We start from the raw sequence: 18,192 nt of genomic DNA, 5'->3' as shown, positions 1-18,192 counted from the left end.
TTATTCAGATTGATGCTATTTAAAACAACAGCACCCACATCTCCAATATTAAAATATAAGTGTACCTTTTAAATAGATTGCTAAGTAAGTTTCACGTGTGTACGATTTTCGCATAAAAACTCTATAACATGAAAGAGAACTGAGCCAAAATTCTGTATTACGGTCTGCAAAACGGACGAAACAAAACTGGATGGCATAATTCTTCTGTCCAGTTCTCGTCACTGATGTTCAAGATATGACTTGATAAATTCAGCTGCGGTGTACTAACTTATATTAAAAAAATCTGATGTATATGAATAATTAATAAACGCGTCTAAATTGCAAATGCTTCCTTAAGGGGTCAATTTTCTACATGTTGAAGTAAACTAGTCGATCACGTAACATAACCAAAATTAAGTCAGTGGCTTCATTTTATTCTAAAAGTTAAATCACCTGAAAATGCCACTCAGTGGGAATTTTTATATTTATTCATGGTTTTATTTTTAATGTGAATAGTTCATTCCAGTGAACAATAAAGAATTTCAATCGATTCGACAAAAAGGAACTGTTAAAGGAACTGTTTTTTTTTTCTTTTTTTTTTCATGTTGTTGTCGTAAGCAACAGTCTTGGAGAATGCCTACTGATAAAATGCTTCATATAAGGCAAAACTTATCTTGCATGTTTTTGAACTTTATTCTGTTTAGAAATTATCGTATATTACATTTCAAAGGCAAGACACTTTTAAGTATAAACAGAATGCATTTATTTATAGTAAGCTGTAAGAAAAATATAGACATGCTGCAAAGGATGAATCGCCACTTAAAAGTTACCGTCATTTCCATAAAAGATATCATCAATCTTCGATTCTAATAACGATTTTTGATTGCACATGTAACATTAAGCCAATAACAAAATGAACCGTTAATCGATCTCGAGTTACAAACTTCGACATACTAAAATGCAATTAATCGTACTTTTTTTTCGGAATGTGATTCAAAGTCCTCATATATCTCTATTTGGCATGTGATTGATGCCCTTTGCACAGCTGTATTGAAAGGATATATATATTTAACCCCGGTGTAATAGTTTGCTCAGTCTTGAATAGTGAACTGTTTAGGAATGACCAAGTGGAAATGTATGAAAGCTTAACACGCTTCCTATTGCAATAGATTTTTGTGAAAACAAACCTGTTGCTCTTTCTAAGTCTTATAGTTATTTAGTTGAACAGCACAAGTGCTGTTCTTGTAAAATAAATATATGCTGGATTTATACCGTGAACGAAAGCACTCATCTGCTAGGTCAATGATTACATGGTTTTTTCTCGCGCTGTCTATATCTGCTGTATTTTCTTCTAGTATTTTCTCTCTTGCGAATCGAAATAGGGAACATTTGAGCAATGTTGACATCGAAGTAGAAAAGGAACTCATTAAGCGATCTATTTTAGATCACCTTGGCTTAGCTAACTTACCGAACATGTCCCGAGCAAATGTTTCTTCAGAAACTATGAAAAGAATGCTGCAACTATACAGAAGACTTGTGGAGCAGACCAAGAAAGAAGGTGACACGCATACTACGCCAGGACGCTCAGAAGACATTTCTATTCAGCGTTTTTATAGTTTTATTAACACAGGTAAGAATATCTTTAAAAAACTCATAGAGCTAAATATACAACAATTATTACCATTCAGGAAGCTTGTGATTTTTATTTGTATTTTTGATGTTTATTTGATAAATCCATTCAACAGGGTAGGGACAAAAGGTCGCTTTTTCTTTCTTTACGCGGGGAATCTAGTTAATCCGAAACCCTGCTCTAGAGACTAAAGGTGGAATATTTTAAAGTCATTTTAAGTATCCAATACAATAAGAATGAATATCATCATCCGATGATATACTTTCGTCATCTAAAGAGATTCATAAATACCCATGGCAACCGAACATTGCCAATAAAAGCAGGCCTAGTTGAAACTCAGTGGCATAGCAAAACTCCAGGTGGGATATAATACAGGACCTTGGGGGAGAATTCAACTGATTCTCAAGAATCATCACTCATGTCTTGCTGCAAAGACTGTAGGCAACAACAAAAATAATATGCTTCATTTCCAGTCCATTTCGTAAAAATGTCTGGAATTAGTAAACTGACCTGCAATAACGGTTTCCACCATAATCAAATTAGACTTCGTTACTGAGAAGATATAATAAATTGCATGGTGTGAGACCAAGCAGTTCATTTACAAAAAGAAAATCCTTGAAACTAATAAACACAATTCCAACTTTAATTAAGACAATTCATCTATTGCAAGTAGCATGTTAAATTGTGTCCTTTATGAATGCGATAAGACATCATTAAATTCTATGGAGTTATAAATCTGCATTGCCACCAATTTGCGTTTCTTTGAATTAATTAGCCAGCTAAGGTTGGTAATTGGAGCCTCTGCTTCTAATGGCTCACGCAAAACGTTAAGCAAGTTTGAGCGCGGTTAGTAGTTGGAAGAGTTCAATCGTTCGATGCTGTTCGCAAACTGTCTCTCTATAAGTCTTTGGACTCCATGGAGGTGTCACATAATAATAATAATAATAATTGAAATCTATCAAACAATGCATTCAATTCATTCGGGCTCCTGTGCAATAATTAAATTGCTTAGATTCCATGTCTTGTTCCCTTTCACAGTGACACAGTGTGAAAAGAAGTGGGAAAGATTGCCCAGCTGTTTATTCTATATTAATAATAATATGGGAAGGGATGCAAGAGAACTAAGTTTCACTGCACCAGTCATTTTAGACCAGTTCAATAACCACCATACTTCCTCGATGAGTCCTTAGACTCCTCAAAGGTGTTATGTAATGTTCATAAATTTTTCTTGTGATTTTACTGTCGGTATTTTCAGTCAGTTACTGCAAGGTGCATGGTATCAGTTTGCTGGAATTGGGAATAGGGTTTCAAAATCATTTTATTGTTTAGGTGTACTCGTTTGAAGATATTTATGTAACATGGTTTGGATGAAAGGGGGAGGGGTAAGCATAATCGCCCATATATCTAACTGTATCGTTCAGAAATATTCAATACAATTAGTGATACTTTAAATCGCTGCAGTAAAGCTGAGTTTCAGTAAGATTCGATATAGGATTTTTTTTCCCTCCTAGCAGACCATCCGTCCATTGCTTGCTTTCGATGAGAAGTCTGTTCTCTTTGCTTTTGAATCTATTTAGACACGGAATTAACCATCATAACAAACTAGACAAGCATTTAATCGTAGTGCCTTCCAAGGTTGCTCTATGATAATATTAACTTGAACTACATAACAAAAAAATGTACTTACACACGCAAATAAATTCAAGTGATGATAATTATTAAATATACACAATATGTTCAGAATTCATTGCTGCAAATGTTTAAGTCTAGATTTTGTAAGTGACCGTGATCTAATTTTTTCCTGCTTCAGAAAGCGCAATTCATAAACTGAATAGGGTAATCTCTACAACTATTGGATTTTCCGGGTTTATTTTTATTTTTCCCTTCTCGTTGATGGAATGATGTAATATCGTGTATCCTTGCTCTGTTGAGAACACTAAGGCGCGTGAACTTTGAATGTTGATATCTTAATCAAAAGCAGTTACCTAATGCTAAGATAACTCCGACAACTTGAAATATTATGGAGCTGTTATCTGAGGAATGAATGTCAGTCATTTGCGAATATCTTCTACTTCTAAGTTTAGAGTGTATATTTAAAAAAAAATAATACGTGTTTATTCCCAAAGGGAATTGGCAGCAATCTCTTAACCCTGACTTTCTGAAAATCGACTGACAACTATTCAAAGCTTCCTCTAATTGGAGTGAATTCATTGACTAGCCATTTTAGACAGATCTTAGGTGACTCAGAAATATCGCAGGCAACAGCCATCTCTTGTTCCTAAAAGCATATTTTCGTCAATAATCAAATTCTTGATCTGTACGTGAAGGAACGAACTGAAAAAGCTTCATCATTAAGTAACTTCCTATCAACAATTTTCCTCCAGATTAATTATCTGTCAAGATTAATATTATCAGATTTTATATTTCTGTCTTCTAAGACAATTCTTAATGTATCAGTCCATCTATATCTTGGTCTTCTTTGGATATACGAGTTTCTTGGGTACACGTATTTCCTGCCATCCTGGCAAAAAATACTTGTTTTGTTAACATTTCTTCTCCCATTATGTTTAAGTCACCACATCACCTGAGATTAATTCTGTTTCACACAGTACTGAATGCTAACAATGTCCATTTTTTATTGTTAATATGATACTGCCAGTGATGTCATCAGTTCACTTTCATAATCTTTCTCAGAACTCTCTCATATCTCATTTGCACTCTATGATCAAGTGTTTGTCTAAGACAAGCTTTCAAATCCATAAGTTAAAATCGGTTTGAACAGCTAGACTACAGCTAATTGGGTGTTTTGACAAATTTATTTCTTATTCGATATCGTGAGTAATATCCAACCATACTAGTTTTGCTAATTAGCTATTTCCAACTTTAATTTATCATATTCACCAAAAGAAACAAAAAAGAGCCTAAGTTCTCTATTTAGGATGCAGGCGATGTTTTCAATGTTCCTGCCTCTTTTTATTGCTGATTTTCATACCAAATTTGTTATAACAATTAATCAATTTTGTCATGAAACCTGCAGTCTTATACTGGATTTATTAGAATAACCTCGACTGCATAAAGTCGATAACGACTTATATGCAGTCTTATCTATTTTCTTATATGCCATGTTACAATGTAGATTATTGACGTTTCTCCAGAGAGCTGAGATTAGCATTTCTAATTTCGATATAAGGTTTAATACCACTCTCCTTCAAAATATAATACATATAGATAATGAATGATAGTGGAGTTAATGCGCATAATTATCACACCTGACTTCGCATCAACCCATCTCTAATTGCAGACTTCCAACTCAAATATAAATAATGTTTTTGTCTATATAATGTCCCATTTTAAGCAGCGTTTCGAACATCTTTTCTCTTGGCGCCATGTCATATTCCAGATCTACAAAAATTTAGATAGGCCCTTGTTTATACTCTCGTGATTTCATGCAGTGAACATCTGATCCTAACACCTGGCCTGAAATCGGCTTGTTCAAAGCTTGCCTTCTACAATTTTGCTTAGTCTTTTCTCAGGCATGCTTGCATAAACCTCACCAGGAACATTCAGTAGAGAAATTTTCACTGCAGTTCTCACATTTATTTTTATTTTCCTTTTTGTAGATGAGAGCTCTACTCCAGAATCATGCACACTTCATGTATTTATCTAGGAGAATAACATCTGCTTAAAGAGCAGATATGCTTAATGATTGATTCTGTGGAGATTATCATTTCCACAGAATCAATTAGAAGAAGGCTTCCTTATTGCAGAAGCCAATAAGTATGAAAGTCAGTTTTTGTTTTCTTATATGAGAGAGGTAGATCCAAGGAACAATCCTAATCATCCTACCTCTGTCAAGAATGTCCAATCAAACTCATTAGGTGCACGTAGGACTAACCTTGTTTCTTAATATTAGTTTCTCTTATTCATAAAGTGACTGCATGCATATCTCTGTGAATTGTTCTCGGATAAAGAATTCAATTTGGCGTTTATAAAATATAGGAAGGAATAAAAATTATTTTAGTTCTTAGATCATCTCCTTTGTGATCCCATTCCTAAAATTACATATATACATTTCCAAATTCAAGTATTAATGTTGGTCTTGCTGACATTTGTCTTTCATATTATAGGAAAGCTTGATAAGAATTAATTTCTTGTCAAGTATGATCTGTATGTGTTATCCTACCTCTGCTAAATTATAAAAGTTTTAACAGCAGGCCACCTATGTTAGGCATTAAACCTTGGTCCTTATTAAGTTACATTTGCAGTGCTTCTTTGAACCTTCAGATTTTGAAATGCAAGGCAGTTTGATTTTCTGCCGAATTACGACGTTTCTCTCGTTTGTATAAGTCTAAACCAGATTTATGTCATTTTTTTCTTTCCTCCTCCAAAATGCACACCCGTGAAGATTTCTTATGTGTAGAACCACTCACCTTCCATTTGGATACAAGCTGCATGAGGACAATACAGACCTACATGACCAATTCTACTCTGTAGAATTGGTCATGTAGATCTGTATTGTAAAGATATCTTGATATGTAAAGATACCAAGCAATTTTATAAGCTAGGTTTTTAATCCTTTTTCCCAATAAGCAAACAGACAAGTAAGTCAGGTTTACGCATGCACGTAGTGCACGTCTGAGGCAACTCGTTGCAAAGGTGGAGTAAGTCCGATCACTTTTCTTGGTATTTTCCCCTAATGCAAAGCACATTCCCTTGCGGAGATGTTTGATGCTATGCATTAAAGGTAATGGTCACTACCCAGACCGGTTTAGACCTGTGCATAGGTGAAGCGGGCTCTAAAAATAAGATGATCCCGAAAGATCGCCCAACTCGGCGTTGTTCCACTCAGTGAGAAGCTCACCCCATCACCGAGAAGAACTTCTCAGCATTGGCTCTACCCAGTGGCAGACTCACCCCACCACCAAACAGAGCCATAATCTCAGCGGTGGCCCCACTCAGAGACAGGCAAAAACCTACCCTCAAGCAGAGCCTCTCAAATCAGAGCCAGAGCCGTACCGGTTTCGACCTTTACTGAGGTCTCGTCAGTGGGAGCCAGACCTAAAAAATGCCAAGGTTAAAGTAATACAGACCCTATAAATTTTGCCTAAACAAGTTACCACAAGGTGCTTAAACCTCATTAAATATAAATCTCAGGATGAGAGTAAGATGTAGAAAGTTTTTTTACCTTGGGTATATGCTATGTTAAAGATGCCAACCAATTTTATAAGCTAGGTTTTTAATCCTTTTTCCCAAGCAAGCAAACAGATAAGTAAGTCAAGGAAAATACCATGAAAAGTGATCGGAACTTACTCCACCTTTGCAACGAGTTGTCTCAGATTTGCACTACGTGCAGGCGCAAACATGACTTACTTGTGTGTTAGCTTACTTGGGAAAAAGGATTAAAAACTTAGCTTATAAAATTGCTTGGTATATTTAATATAGTATATACCCAAGGTAAAAAAACTTTCTACATCTTACTCTCGTCCTGAGATTTATATTTAATGAGGTTTAAGCACCTTGTAGCAATTTGTTTAGGCAAAATGTTTAGGCTCTGTATTACTTTAACCTTGGCATTTTTAGGTCTGGCTCCCACTGACGAGACCTCGAAGGTTGAAACTGGTCTGGGTAGTGACCATTACCTTTATTGCATAGCATCATACATCTCCGCAAGGGAATGCGCTTTGCATTAGGGGAAAATACCAAGAAAAGTGATCCGAACTTACTCCACCTTTGCAACGAGTTGCCTCAGACTTGCACTACGTGCAGGCGCAAACTTGACTTACTTGTCTGTTTGCTTACTTGGGAAAAATGATTAAAACCTAGCTTATAAAATTGCTTGGTACCTTTAACATAGTATATACCCAAGGTAAAAATCTTTCTACAAAGTATATGTCGTACACTTCTGGCTTCTTTAATGGTAGAAGAATTGGCTACATTAACCACAGAATGGCGGTTAATGAAGCCATTAACCACCATTAAAATACATTAACCACATTAAAAAAAGTGGCTTTGTTTTGATGAGTGAATGCCAGCCTGGTTGGCCGAATGGTTAGCGTATCCGCTCTCCAACCAAAAGGTCGGCGGCTCAAATTCCGCTGTGAGAATGGATTTGTTATTTCTTAAGGTGGGAGAAGAATTTCATAGCCCGTGTGAGACCACCACCTTGCTTATTGGAGACCTTAAATGGCTTAAAAAGTTCCATGTAGAGTAGAGTTTTCGGGCTATGTGAAATAATGAATAAAAATACTTGCTCACACATGGCACTGATCTGCTATAGTGTATATTGACTTTTACGTTGTGCTGTTTAAAGACCTGGACTCTGTCAGTCACGGTTTTATGCAAGGTCAAGTGACACCTACCTACGATATTTTTTTTCAATTTTCCTTATTCTCGGTTGTCCTGAAGTTTGTTGTAAGATATCCGTCTTCATATTGTAACCATTTTTAATTAAGATATCCTTTATATTAATACAAGCCGCCACTGAGGGATATAGAATATATCTTGTACTCTGTCTCTCAGGGTGCTCATAATGCAGCATTTCTATGACAACAGTACAATGGGTTAAGTATGTAGGAATCTCTGTGTTCGTTTTCGGGCTAAGAGATTAATGTTTCCAGAAAAAAGGAGAATTACGTTGTATTCTTCTCTTAGGTGTGAATTCAGTCTGAGGATGTAAATATTCAACAAGTTCTTTCTTAGATACAAGCCGCACGGACAATACAGATAAATCATAAACATCCTTTTATGATTTACGTCGTTTGGTTACTTCGTTCAAAATAAGCTAAAACCTACAAATTATTCACTGCGAGAAAAGAAGTGGGATAGCCACCACAGACTGAACCATCGGAAATAATTCGAATTGTAAGTTTAATAAATTATTTTTTTCCTCTCTTGACGTTCTTTATACTAGGAAAAACTATTATGAATTGGAGAAAATCTGGTAACTACATCTGGTATTGAACAAGAGTAAGATGAGAAAATCATTCATCCTTCCTGTGTGATCTGCTCTTTGGTCACGATCTCATGCTGAAATCATGTCAAACTAAGTACTTGTGAAAGCCTAAATTTTACGTAGCATGAATAACTAATTAATGTGTTCATTAGTATTAGGAAAACAGGTCTGGAATATGATAATGGTATTATACTACTGGTATTATTATTGAGGTGGCAAATGTGGTTGGGGAAACTACAATTTTTATATACGAATTCTAGCATTAGAAACACATTGATTGGAAAGAAGTCAATGGACACCTCAATGGGGAACATGCATTGCGCAATGTAACGAGTCTCATATTTGCAGCAGGTATAAAATGGAGGAATGTGATGCTTTCAAGTCGGCGCAACTGGATCTGGGTGAAATGGCTGCGAGAAGGGAATTGACGGAGTTCGAAAGAGGCGTTGTGGTAGTGTGCCATGTTGCAGGTTTATCTGGTACGAATGATATGTAAAAACAGTCATTCGACAGCTGACACGTTGAATGCGGAGTTCCAGGCATCGAATGGAACATATATGTACAAAACATTCGAGGCTAACAACATGGGTTTCGCTTACTGTGGTAGAACCGCAATATGCACCATCTTTAATGAGCGGATGGACGCATGTGGCTGGTGAACATCTGTTACCACCTCAGAATTTCACACTTGGGGCTTCGCCCCCCCCCCCCAAGTATGAAATTCTGAGGTGGCTGCAGCTGAAACTGCGTCGTTTATGGGCATGAACGTCACCGCAGTTGATTGGCCTCCTCAGAACTCTGATATCAACCCTATGAGCATCTGTGGGATGAACTGTGGTGCGTTGGGTGAGATCAAGGGACGTCTGTCCCACAATAGTCCAAGACCTCGTTAAATGTCTACAGAAAGAGTGGTCCCAAATTCTTATTGGTCGCTATTGTGCCCTTGTGAGAAGTATGCCCCGTAGGATTAGATTACTGCAGTCATCGTATCGAAAGAGGTCCTACATATGGAGTCCGTTTATTTCTTATCAAGCAGTGTAAGAGGGAAGAGATTTTGCCATTAATTAGTGCCAAAATTATAGCAGATGTAGTTACATGAAAGTTGACAGCAGATGTAGTTACATGAAAGTTGACAGCAGATGTAGTTACATGAATAGATTATGATCCGTATATTATTCTTAGAGAAGTCAGGATCGAAGGGGGGGGGGTCGGTATTGCTGTTGATAACTGAAGGCTTTCGGACATTAAGAGACGGAGGTAGAGAAGGAAGTTCATAAATGTGCATGTGTAAATAGAAGTTCTTTGAAGTAATTTGGTGAAATAGTGGCCTACAAGACAAAATCATGCAGTTGGTAGCAGTTATAAGCCAATTGGTTCAAGGAATGATATAGAAAACATGCATCAGTAAGTAAACGTGATGAGCGCGGATCGAATAATTATTATGGAAGATTTTAACTACGGAGATAGACCGGAAATAGGAAAGATTATATGGTAACAACGAAACTGATCATTCACCTACTAAAAGATAATTATTTGAAAAGCATGCGATGGAGATTACTCGTGGCATAAGAGTTTTGGATCGTCATAGGATCAGATCTGTCGACAACTGAAATGGTTACATTGATGAGCAATCACGCTTTCTTGAATTGGGAGGTTTCAGAATACGCGGATTTGTTTGGTTAAGGAATAATATATGCGGACAGATCTTGTCATCACATAGCAAGATCCGGAGCATCTTGCAGCAGGGTCATGGAATAAGTTACCTTGGAAGGATATTGCTACATAGGAGATATTGTCAAAAGACATCGAAAGAAGCAACATTAGAATTCATTCACAACCTAGGCGTTAGATGGATGAGTAGTATTCTTAAGCGGGATCTGAAAAACAAATTGCTGCGGTGAGTTTATAAGGAGAAAGGTGATCAACAAATTAACGGGCAGTACCAAGCTCAGGCAAGAAAGGTGACCAGAATAGTAAGAACGGAAAAATTTGATTATGAAAAAACTTTAGCCAAGCGGGTCAAACGAAATACCAAAGGATTCCTGTCATTATGTGGTAAGTAAAAGGAAGAATAACTTCAGTGGGTACTAATGATAATGAGGTGCAAAAGTAAATAAATATCGCAGTGCTCAGTGAAGATTTTTCACCAAACGGAGGATATTTATGTGTCTGACATTCAGGAACTGATACGAGAATACGAAGTACAGAGATTGCAGAATCCCATTGCAAATACTCTTTGGATGGAATCTTAGCTTGCATATCACGAGAATGTGCAAATGAATTGTCAGTGTCTCTTACTGAGCTGTTTAACGTGAGGAGAGAAAAAAAAGTCCTTTGCATGAAGGCAACTCTGACTGCAGTACAAAATTATAGACCGGTTACTGTCTTCTCTGGAGTGGTGGTAAAAGTTGGTCAATGAGGCTTCAAGAATGGGTGGATAAGAATATGATATTCTATTACGGGAACAGCATGAATTTGTTACGCATCGTTCTTGCCTTAGTAGTTTATTAACTTCTTATAAGAGTAACGGCAGAACTGGATAAAAGGAATGGATACGCAATGATGTTGCTGTATTTGGCAAAGGCGTTTGGCAGGATACCTTTTACAATACTGTTAAGCAAACTGGAACAAATGGGGTTGGATATGAAACTGGTGATATAATGACTGATGAATAAATACCGAAAAGTGGTAAATGGGGGATCAGAGTTCAGGAGAAGGCTCTGTTGTTGGACGATTATTGTTTAATTTGAACATAATTTATATAGGAATAATTTGAAGGGAGATATTCAGCTATTCTCTGATGATGAAAAATTGGGTAGCAAAGTTAATCAAGGTAATATACAGAGAGCTTCGAGGATGAATTACCTAGGTTAACTATGGACAAACTATAATTGTTCAGTTTAATACGAAGAATGTGTACGTATTTTGGGATAAAAAGATTACAAACTGTGTGCCACACTGAAATTCTTGGTGGTGGTGGTGGTGGTGGAGGTGGTGGGTAGATAGAGCGGAATTTCAGAGGACATGTTAAGGTGTCCAAGGCAATTCATAGGATTATTTCGTTACTGAAGAAAAATGCAGATATAAAGAAGATATCAATGCTCTTGATACGTCCATATTTGGATTAGCGTACCAAGTCTGGCTAGGGATGAGAAGGCGTTGGAGGAGATTCAGAGGCTAGTTGATGAGCGGTCTTTGGAATGTCCCTATGATAGATTGGTGATTTGTGAGTTGCGAAAGTTGGTTGATAAGGGAAAGAGAGGGGATATGATTGAAACATTTAAGTTACTAATTTTTATAGGATTAATGCGGTGAAAATACTTTGGCATAAAAACTGGGTAAGTGGGACAGAACAAGAGGTCGTCCCTGGAAACTGGGTAAGAATGTGGTTAACGGGTGTTATTTTTGGAGAGTGGTGAACGAGTAGAATGCGTTTCCAGAGTCCGTTGTGTGCCTAGTCTGTCCATTAGCTCAATGAAAGGTCTATGGATAATTTAGGTTTCCCGCGATGAGTCTTCGAGTCCATGGAGGTGTCTGTATAATAATTATATTACCCACTATTAAGTAATACTTATTATTACTTAATAGTATGTGTAATATACTTAAATAGACCAAAAATATCATATATTACGCAAGATTTATAGATTTTCTCTGATGGTCAAAGGCATCCACTTCCTCTATCCCTATTTTGTGTATTTGAATAAGAAAATCATTTTCCATTTACACAAGGATCTCAGGAATGCGTGTAAACAGGAGACTGTGTTATATTGCATTTATCCCATTCTTAATTAACTTTGCATTAAGGCGGGCTTGTCGTGGAAAAAGCGATAAGACTAACCACTGTCTACATAATGTACTAAGCTGCCAATTGCGTTTATTTTTTGACGCCTTTACCTGTTTTTATGGGATGAAAATACCTATTCAGGAGGAGAAAAACCTACGTCCTTCGTATGAGATCAGCTACCTTCATCTGACAAATGCTATTTATGTGTTTTGAATCCCATCCTAGATGGTATTAAAAAAACCTCAAGCACTTTTAACAAGAGTTAATCCCTGAAAGTGACTGAGCTATGGAGATTCACACACACACACACACACACACACACACACACACACACACACACACACACACACACACACACACACACACACACACACACACACACACACTTTTTTTATTGTGCAATCCCAGTCGTGTTTCTTTGAACTTGGTCTAGGCAATTAAGAAATAAAAATTAATCCAATGATTTAATAATTCAGGGATGTTATCCGGGTGGAAAAAAATTCCGCTTGAAATTTTTGTTTTAACTATACTAATTGACTTATCACAAAGTATCTTCATGACTAGGATAACTTCGCATCAAGTTTCCCTAATATTTTAATGCGCAGCACACACACACACACACACTCCCTGTTTAGATGTGTATATTGCTGTGCATTGTTGAAAGGTCATTACCCAGATGCTTTTCCATAATACTTATTAAAATCATTATTGAAAATCGACACTGAAAACACTTTAAAACGCTGTACAATTTTTTGCAAGCCACGTCAAGCATATAAATAAGCAGGGTTGTAGTTACCAACTGAAAACCATCTACTTTTTAAATATAAGTAAGCTGGGAGAAGGGAACTGGTGGCGTTTGAAAGCGGTGTTGAGATAGGATACCATACTGCATGCTTATCTGTTTGGCAAATTGTTGATACTGGATCATACCTGATCAACAATCAGTGATACCACACTGAGATGGAAGCGCAGGGATTTAACTGCTAAGAAGTGGACGACTCGCCACACTCCTTGAACGTGACTGTAGGGTGTTACGATGGATAATATGTGAAAACAGTCATTCGTCGGCCAACACTTTGGCGGTGTTCCGGGCATTAAAATATGATTTAAATAAATTAGCATAGTGGGCAAAGGATAATGATTGTCAATTTAATATTGCTAAATGTAACATTATGCACTTTGGGATGAAAAGTCCCATTGGACCGCAGGAAATTGAGGAGGCCAGGGACTTGGCGATAATGGTGCATAAAGAGTTGAAGTTCAGAGGGCATATTGCAAACGTTGGCTGAATGGCTCAACAAATTACTTGGATGTTGAAAAACATACTAACAAGTAAAGATAAGGAAGGTATTATCCCTTTTTATAAGGCTATGATTCTACCGCATCTTGACTACTGCACACAGACTTTGTCACCTGGATTTCTTGGGGGACCAGTGGACGAAACGATTCACAGATGAGTGATCAAGGTTGTGACAGGTCTGTGGAATAGTTCCTATTCCAGGTGAAGATGAAGGTTTGTGAGTTACAAAGTTGAATTGTTAGGCAGAAAAGTGGGAACATGATATAAACTTCTAAGATATTAAAGGGATTTTTATAAAATTGATGCAAGTGAAAATTTTCAATATATTTGAAAAATATAGAATTAGGGGCCATCTGTGGAAGATGTGTAAGTCTGATCAGTAGGAGTGTGCGAATATGTTTTGCGTGGAGAGGTGAGTGAGTGAAATCGTTTGCTAGTATGAACTGTGAGGTTTCTGATGGTGAATGGAGTCAAGGAGAGGCATGGTAGGATTTGTATGATGATTGATTTGGGTCTCCAGTGATGAGACTCCATGAAGATGCCGTAAAGGGATAATAATAAAGGCTACTATGTACTGGGAATACCGCAATCCATATTCATAGTCACCGATTATTTGGTGGGCCCTCTAGGAAGTGAAAAATCTGGATATTGATGACTTTCTCCAATTACTCTTGGAAGCACTGAGGAGTAGACATCGGAACAATGATTTTATGGCTGACTTTTACCTCTTTTTCTTGAATGCACTGATAATTCTAAACAGTATATTATCATCCATGAAATATATATATATATATATATATATATATATATATATATATATATATATATATATATATATTTCATATATATATATATATATATATATATATATATATATATTTCATATATATATATATATATTTCATATATATATATATATATATATATATATATTAATATCTAAATATATAAAAAGATGATATTTGATATATTAGACACGTTAAGCTGGAGGAAAGTGCTGGTGCAATAAAGAATTTCATCCTAATTTCCTACTATTTGATCTATCTCTGATTTCAATGTCCAGATATCATGCAATTTCTAAAATACTTAGAAAATATAAGATCTTAAAACTGATTTTGAATAAAGGTGCCTATTTAAAATGTAAATTTTGAGACTGACTTCAGGAAGTTATTGTTGACCTGTGTTAGTTTAAGTAATCTTGATATTAATGATTACAAAATGTTCATGTATTAAAATTCAAGATAAATATTTCTTTATTTTAGCTCCAAAGAGAAGTGCATCATCTATAAAAAGTCATCACATGTATTTTCCAGTCAACATTGGAACATCTTCATTAAACAACAGTAAAGTGGTGATTACATCTGCGAAGATGAGAGTGTACAGAATGAGAAAGAGAAGCTCAGTGAATCCATTAGAAAGACCAAAACAGACTGCAACAGTTTTACTGTATCAACTTATGGAAGAAGCAACTAAAGAAAACCCAGAGCGATTACTAGTAGAATTTAGACATATAACATTCCAAAATGATGGTTGGGAAGATTTTGATGTCTCTAAATCTGTTGCTAGCTGGATTGAAAAACCAGCAATTAATTTTGGATTCCATATAGAGTTTGATTATTATAATTCTCCTGATTTCTTTTTTATTACTGATGGAGCAGAAGAAGGAAAAATTAACGGTGGATCAGAGCATACTGCTATACTTGACATTTTAGTGCAAGAAACTTCTGCCAGGTCTAAGCGGTCAAAGTCGCTATCAAAACCCAAGGCACAACTAGATTGCACAAGTGATTCTAGCAGAACAACGTGCTGCCGATATCCTCTGCAGATAAACTTTCATGATATTGAATGGGATTGGGTTGTTGAGCCAAAGGTTTATGACGCATATATTTGTAAAGGTGAGTGCTCACGTCCTGGATTTTATAATTATGGTACCACCCATGCTCTCTTGCAAAACATTCTTAATGACAGAACAGATGGAGAAATCCCAGCTCCATGCTGTACCCCTATAGAATTACAACCACTGATCATTTTACATTATGATGACAAAGATCCACCAGAACTACAAGTAAACAAAAAAGAAGGAATGATTGTTGCAGATTGTGGTTGTTCTTAATATTGGGCAAATATTCGCATCTTTTGAAGATAAAGTGATGTGGAATGGTCTATTTTGAAGCAGTTATAAACGAAACATCTGTGTGTGTGTGTGTGTGTGTGTGTGAGAGAGAGAGAGAGAGAGAGAAAACAATTGATTTTTTGAAAACTGCTGAAATTCTCCAATTAAAATGTCATATATTATACATACATTCTAAGCTATGGATGAGAATAATCGAATTCAGTTAATTTTAGCCTTAATAATTGATTTAATATTTAATATTCTGATATATAATCTAATCAAGGAAAAACAGTTTATTTTAGTGAAGTTAGCAAACATGAAATGTTAAAGGATGCTCGAGAAATCCTTTTAGTTTCACATAGAAAAATTATATTAATATAAGAATACATTGACAATATGTGAGGCTTCACAAAACTACTGATAGATGAAAAATAGAACACAATAAAAGTATATAAAATATTAAAGGTATTTTATAAGATTTACGCTGGAACTTTTTTTAATATATGGCAGGAAGAAAAAGAAAGAAGAGTACCCATTGAAACTGTGCAAGTGTAGTTAGCAAAGTTGTTAGAACATTTTTTTTTTCCCTGAAGTGTGGTTGAAGAGTTTGCCAGAAGTAGTTATGAATGCTTTGGTCAGTGACTGAGTTTAAGGTGACGTATGATAGGAATGTATTATATTAATAATATTCACAGATTATCTGGAAATGTGTATATCGTTTTGAATATTAAATGCCATGAAATAAAATTATTTGACTAACTCATGAGTGCAGCTTTTTGTAATGTCTCTTGCTGCGTCAATTTAAGGGAACAATCAGTTAAAAGTTCAAAATGCAACTCATGTAACAATTAAATATAGATGTACATTATTTGCAATTCTTTAATGAAAAAAGACAAATACAGAAGAATTAGGATATGTTTGTCAGGTTTTGTTTGCTTAAAATCATTCCAGTTTTAAATTTTGAATTGAGTGTTTTTTGAACTTTCTTTATACAAATTTCAGTGATGCTATTCTAATTTAATATTTTGATATTGTCCCACACACACACACACCTATGGCTAGTGTCTGTTCCACTGAACAATTGGTTTGTCCAGCTGAGGAAGAGTACAAGAACACAACATACGATATAGGCCTGATGGGCCGAGTAGTTAGCGTATCCGCTTTCGAGCCAATAGGCTGCGGGTTCAAATTCCGGCGTGGGCATGGATATTTAAAGTGATTGTCTGTGGAAAAAGTATACGCATTAATCATCGAAATCGATCCAGTGGTTCCTGTAAAACTAGTCCTTAAAAATTCAAGCTACAACAGAAGAACAAAAACCGTACTCAGTGACGCCGTATAATCCTTCGAGTCACTTGCTGAGCCGACCGCCATCCTCACGATACCTGCTAATCCTCCTTCAAGGTCAACAGCCAAGTTGACCGTCGCCAACTGCAAAAGTAAGATAGACGAAAACGAAGTACTGCAATGTTCTTTTGAATGTAGCAAATATTATTATCCTGCATGTATAGGTGTAACAGAATCTAACTTTCGAAAAATGTCTAAGGAAGAAATTAAAATGGAAATGACAGAGTTGTATTAATGCTTCTCCTAAAACCGACGTTTAAACTACAAGTAAAGTAAATAGAAGCAGCGACGGTTTAGATTTAACTAAAGCAGTAAACAAAGACTACGGAGAAGCTGACGTGAAGTTTTTTCTAAGAAACTTCAGGGATTTTAGAAGAGCTAAATGGCATCAAAGTAGAAATTAAAGACGATAACTCCGCGATAAGAAGGTAATTGGAGTACTATTTAAAGCGGAAATAAATGAACTGAAGGCATCGCTGGAGTATAGTTTTGCATGCATTCAAGATCTAAAGAAAAAAGCCGAATGCAATGAAAAATTAAGGATCTGTGCACTAAAAACACAGAACTAACAAACGAAAATAAAATACTAAAAGCTCAAATGAACGAACTGAAATGGGAACTTAATGAAATTCAGCAGTGCTCCACGATGTACAATATCGAATTAAGCAGTCTACCAGAAGCTCAGAATGAAAACTTGAATACTATAACTGAAAAACTGGTGACTCTACTTGGAGTAAAAACGGAAAACATCTTGCGCGTCCGCAGAGTACCCAGCAGCGGAAAAATAGATATCAAGCCCGTTATTATTCAACTGGAAAGCAGAATATTAAAAAATAAATGGATGACGGAGGCAAGAAGTCTTAAGATTACAGCTCAACAATTTGATGAACAGTTAAAACCCATGCCTGTCTACATAAACAAATACTTGGTCAAACTCAATAAGTAATCCCTTTTATGAAGCAAAACAAAAGAGAGCAAGTGGTGCAATCAAATATGTATACTATTCATGAGGAAGATAACACAAAAGTGATACGGATAAAAACACCGGACGACCTCGACGAACTCAGTCAAAGAAGGCATCAAATCT

General features: G+C 36.0%; 1 protein-coding gene across 1 annotated transcript; it reads left to right on the top strand.

Annotated features, from left to right (window-relative positions):
- The first annotated feature begins 1,059 nt into the window (after positions 1–1,059).
- LOC150104219 (uncharacterized) lies at positions 1,060–16,521 on the top strand. Its single transcript, XM_090396845.1, has 2 exons — positions 1,060–1,609; positions 14,908–16,521. The coding sequence occupies exons 1-2, from the start codon at positions 1,237–1,239 to the stop codon at positions 15,756–15,758; spliced, it is 1,224 nt and encodes a 407-aa protein (XP_090252971.1). The 5' UTR covers positions 1,060–1,236; the 3' UTR covers positions 15,759–16,521.
- The last annotated feature ends 1,671 nt before the right edge of the window (positions 16,522–18,192 follow it).

This window comes from Typopeltis vanoorti, chromosome 8 (assembly GCF_054136105.1).
Source record: "Typopeltis vanoorti isolate ZY-2024b chromosome 8, IOZ_Tvanoo_1.0, whole genome shotgun sequence".
Lineage (NCBI taxonomy): Eukaryota > Metazoa > Arthropoda > Arachnida > Uropygi > Thelyphonidae > Typopeltis > Typopeltis vanoorti.
This window is presented reverse-complemented; position numbering and strand designations above follow the sequence as displayed.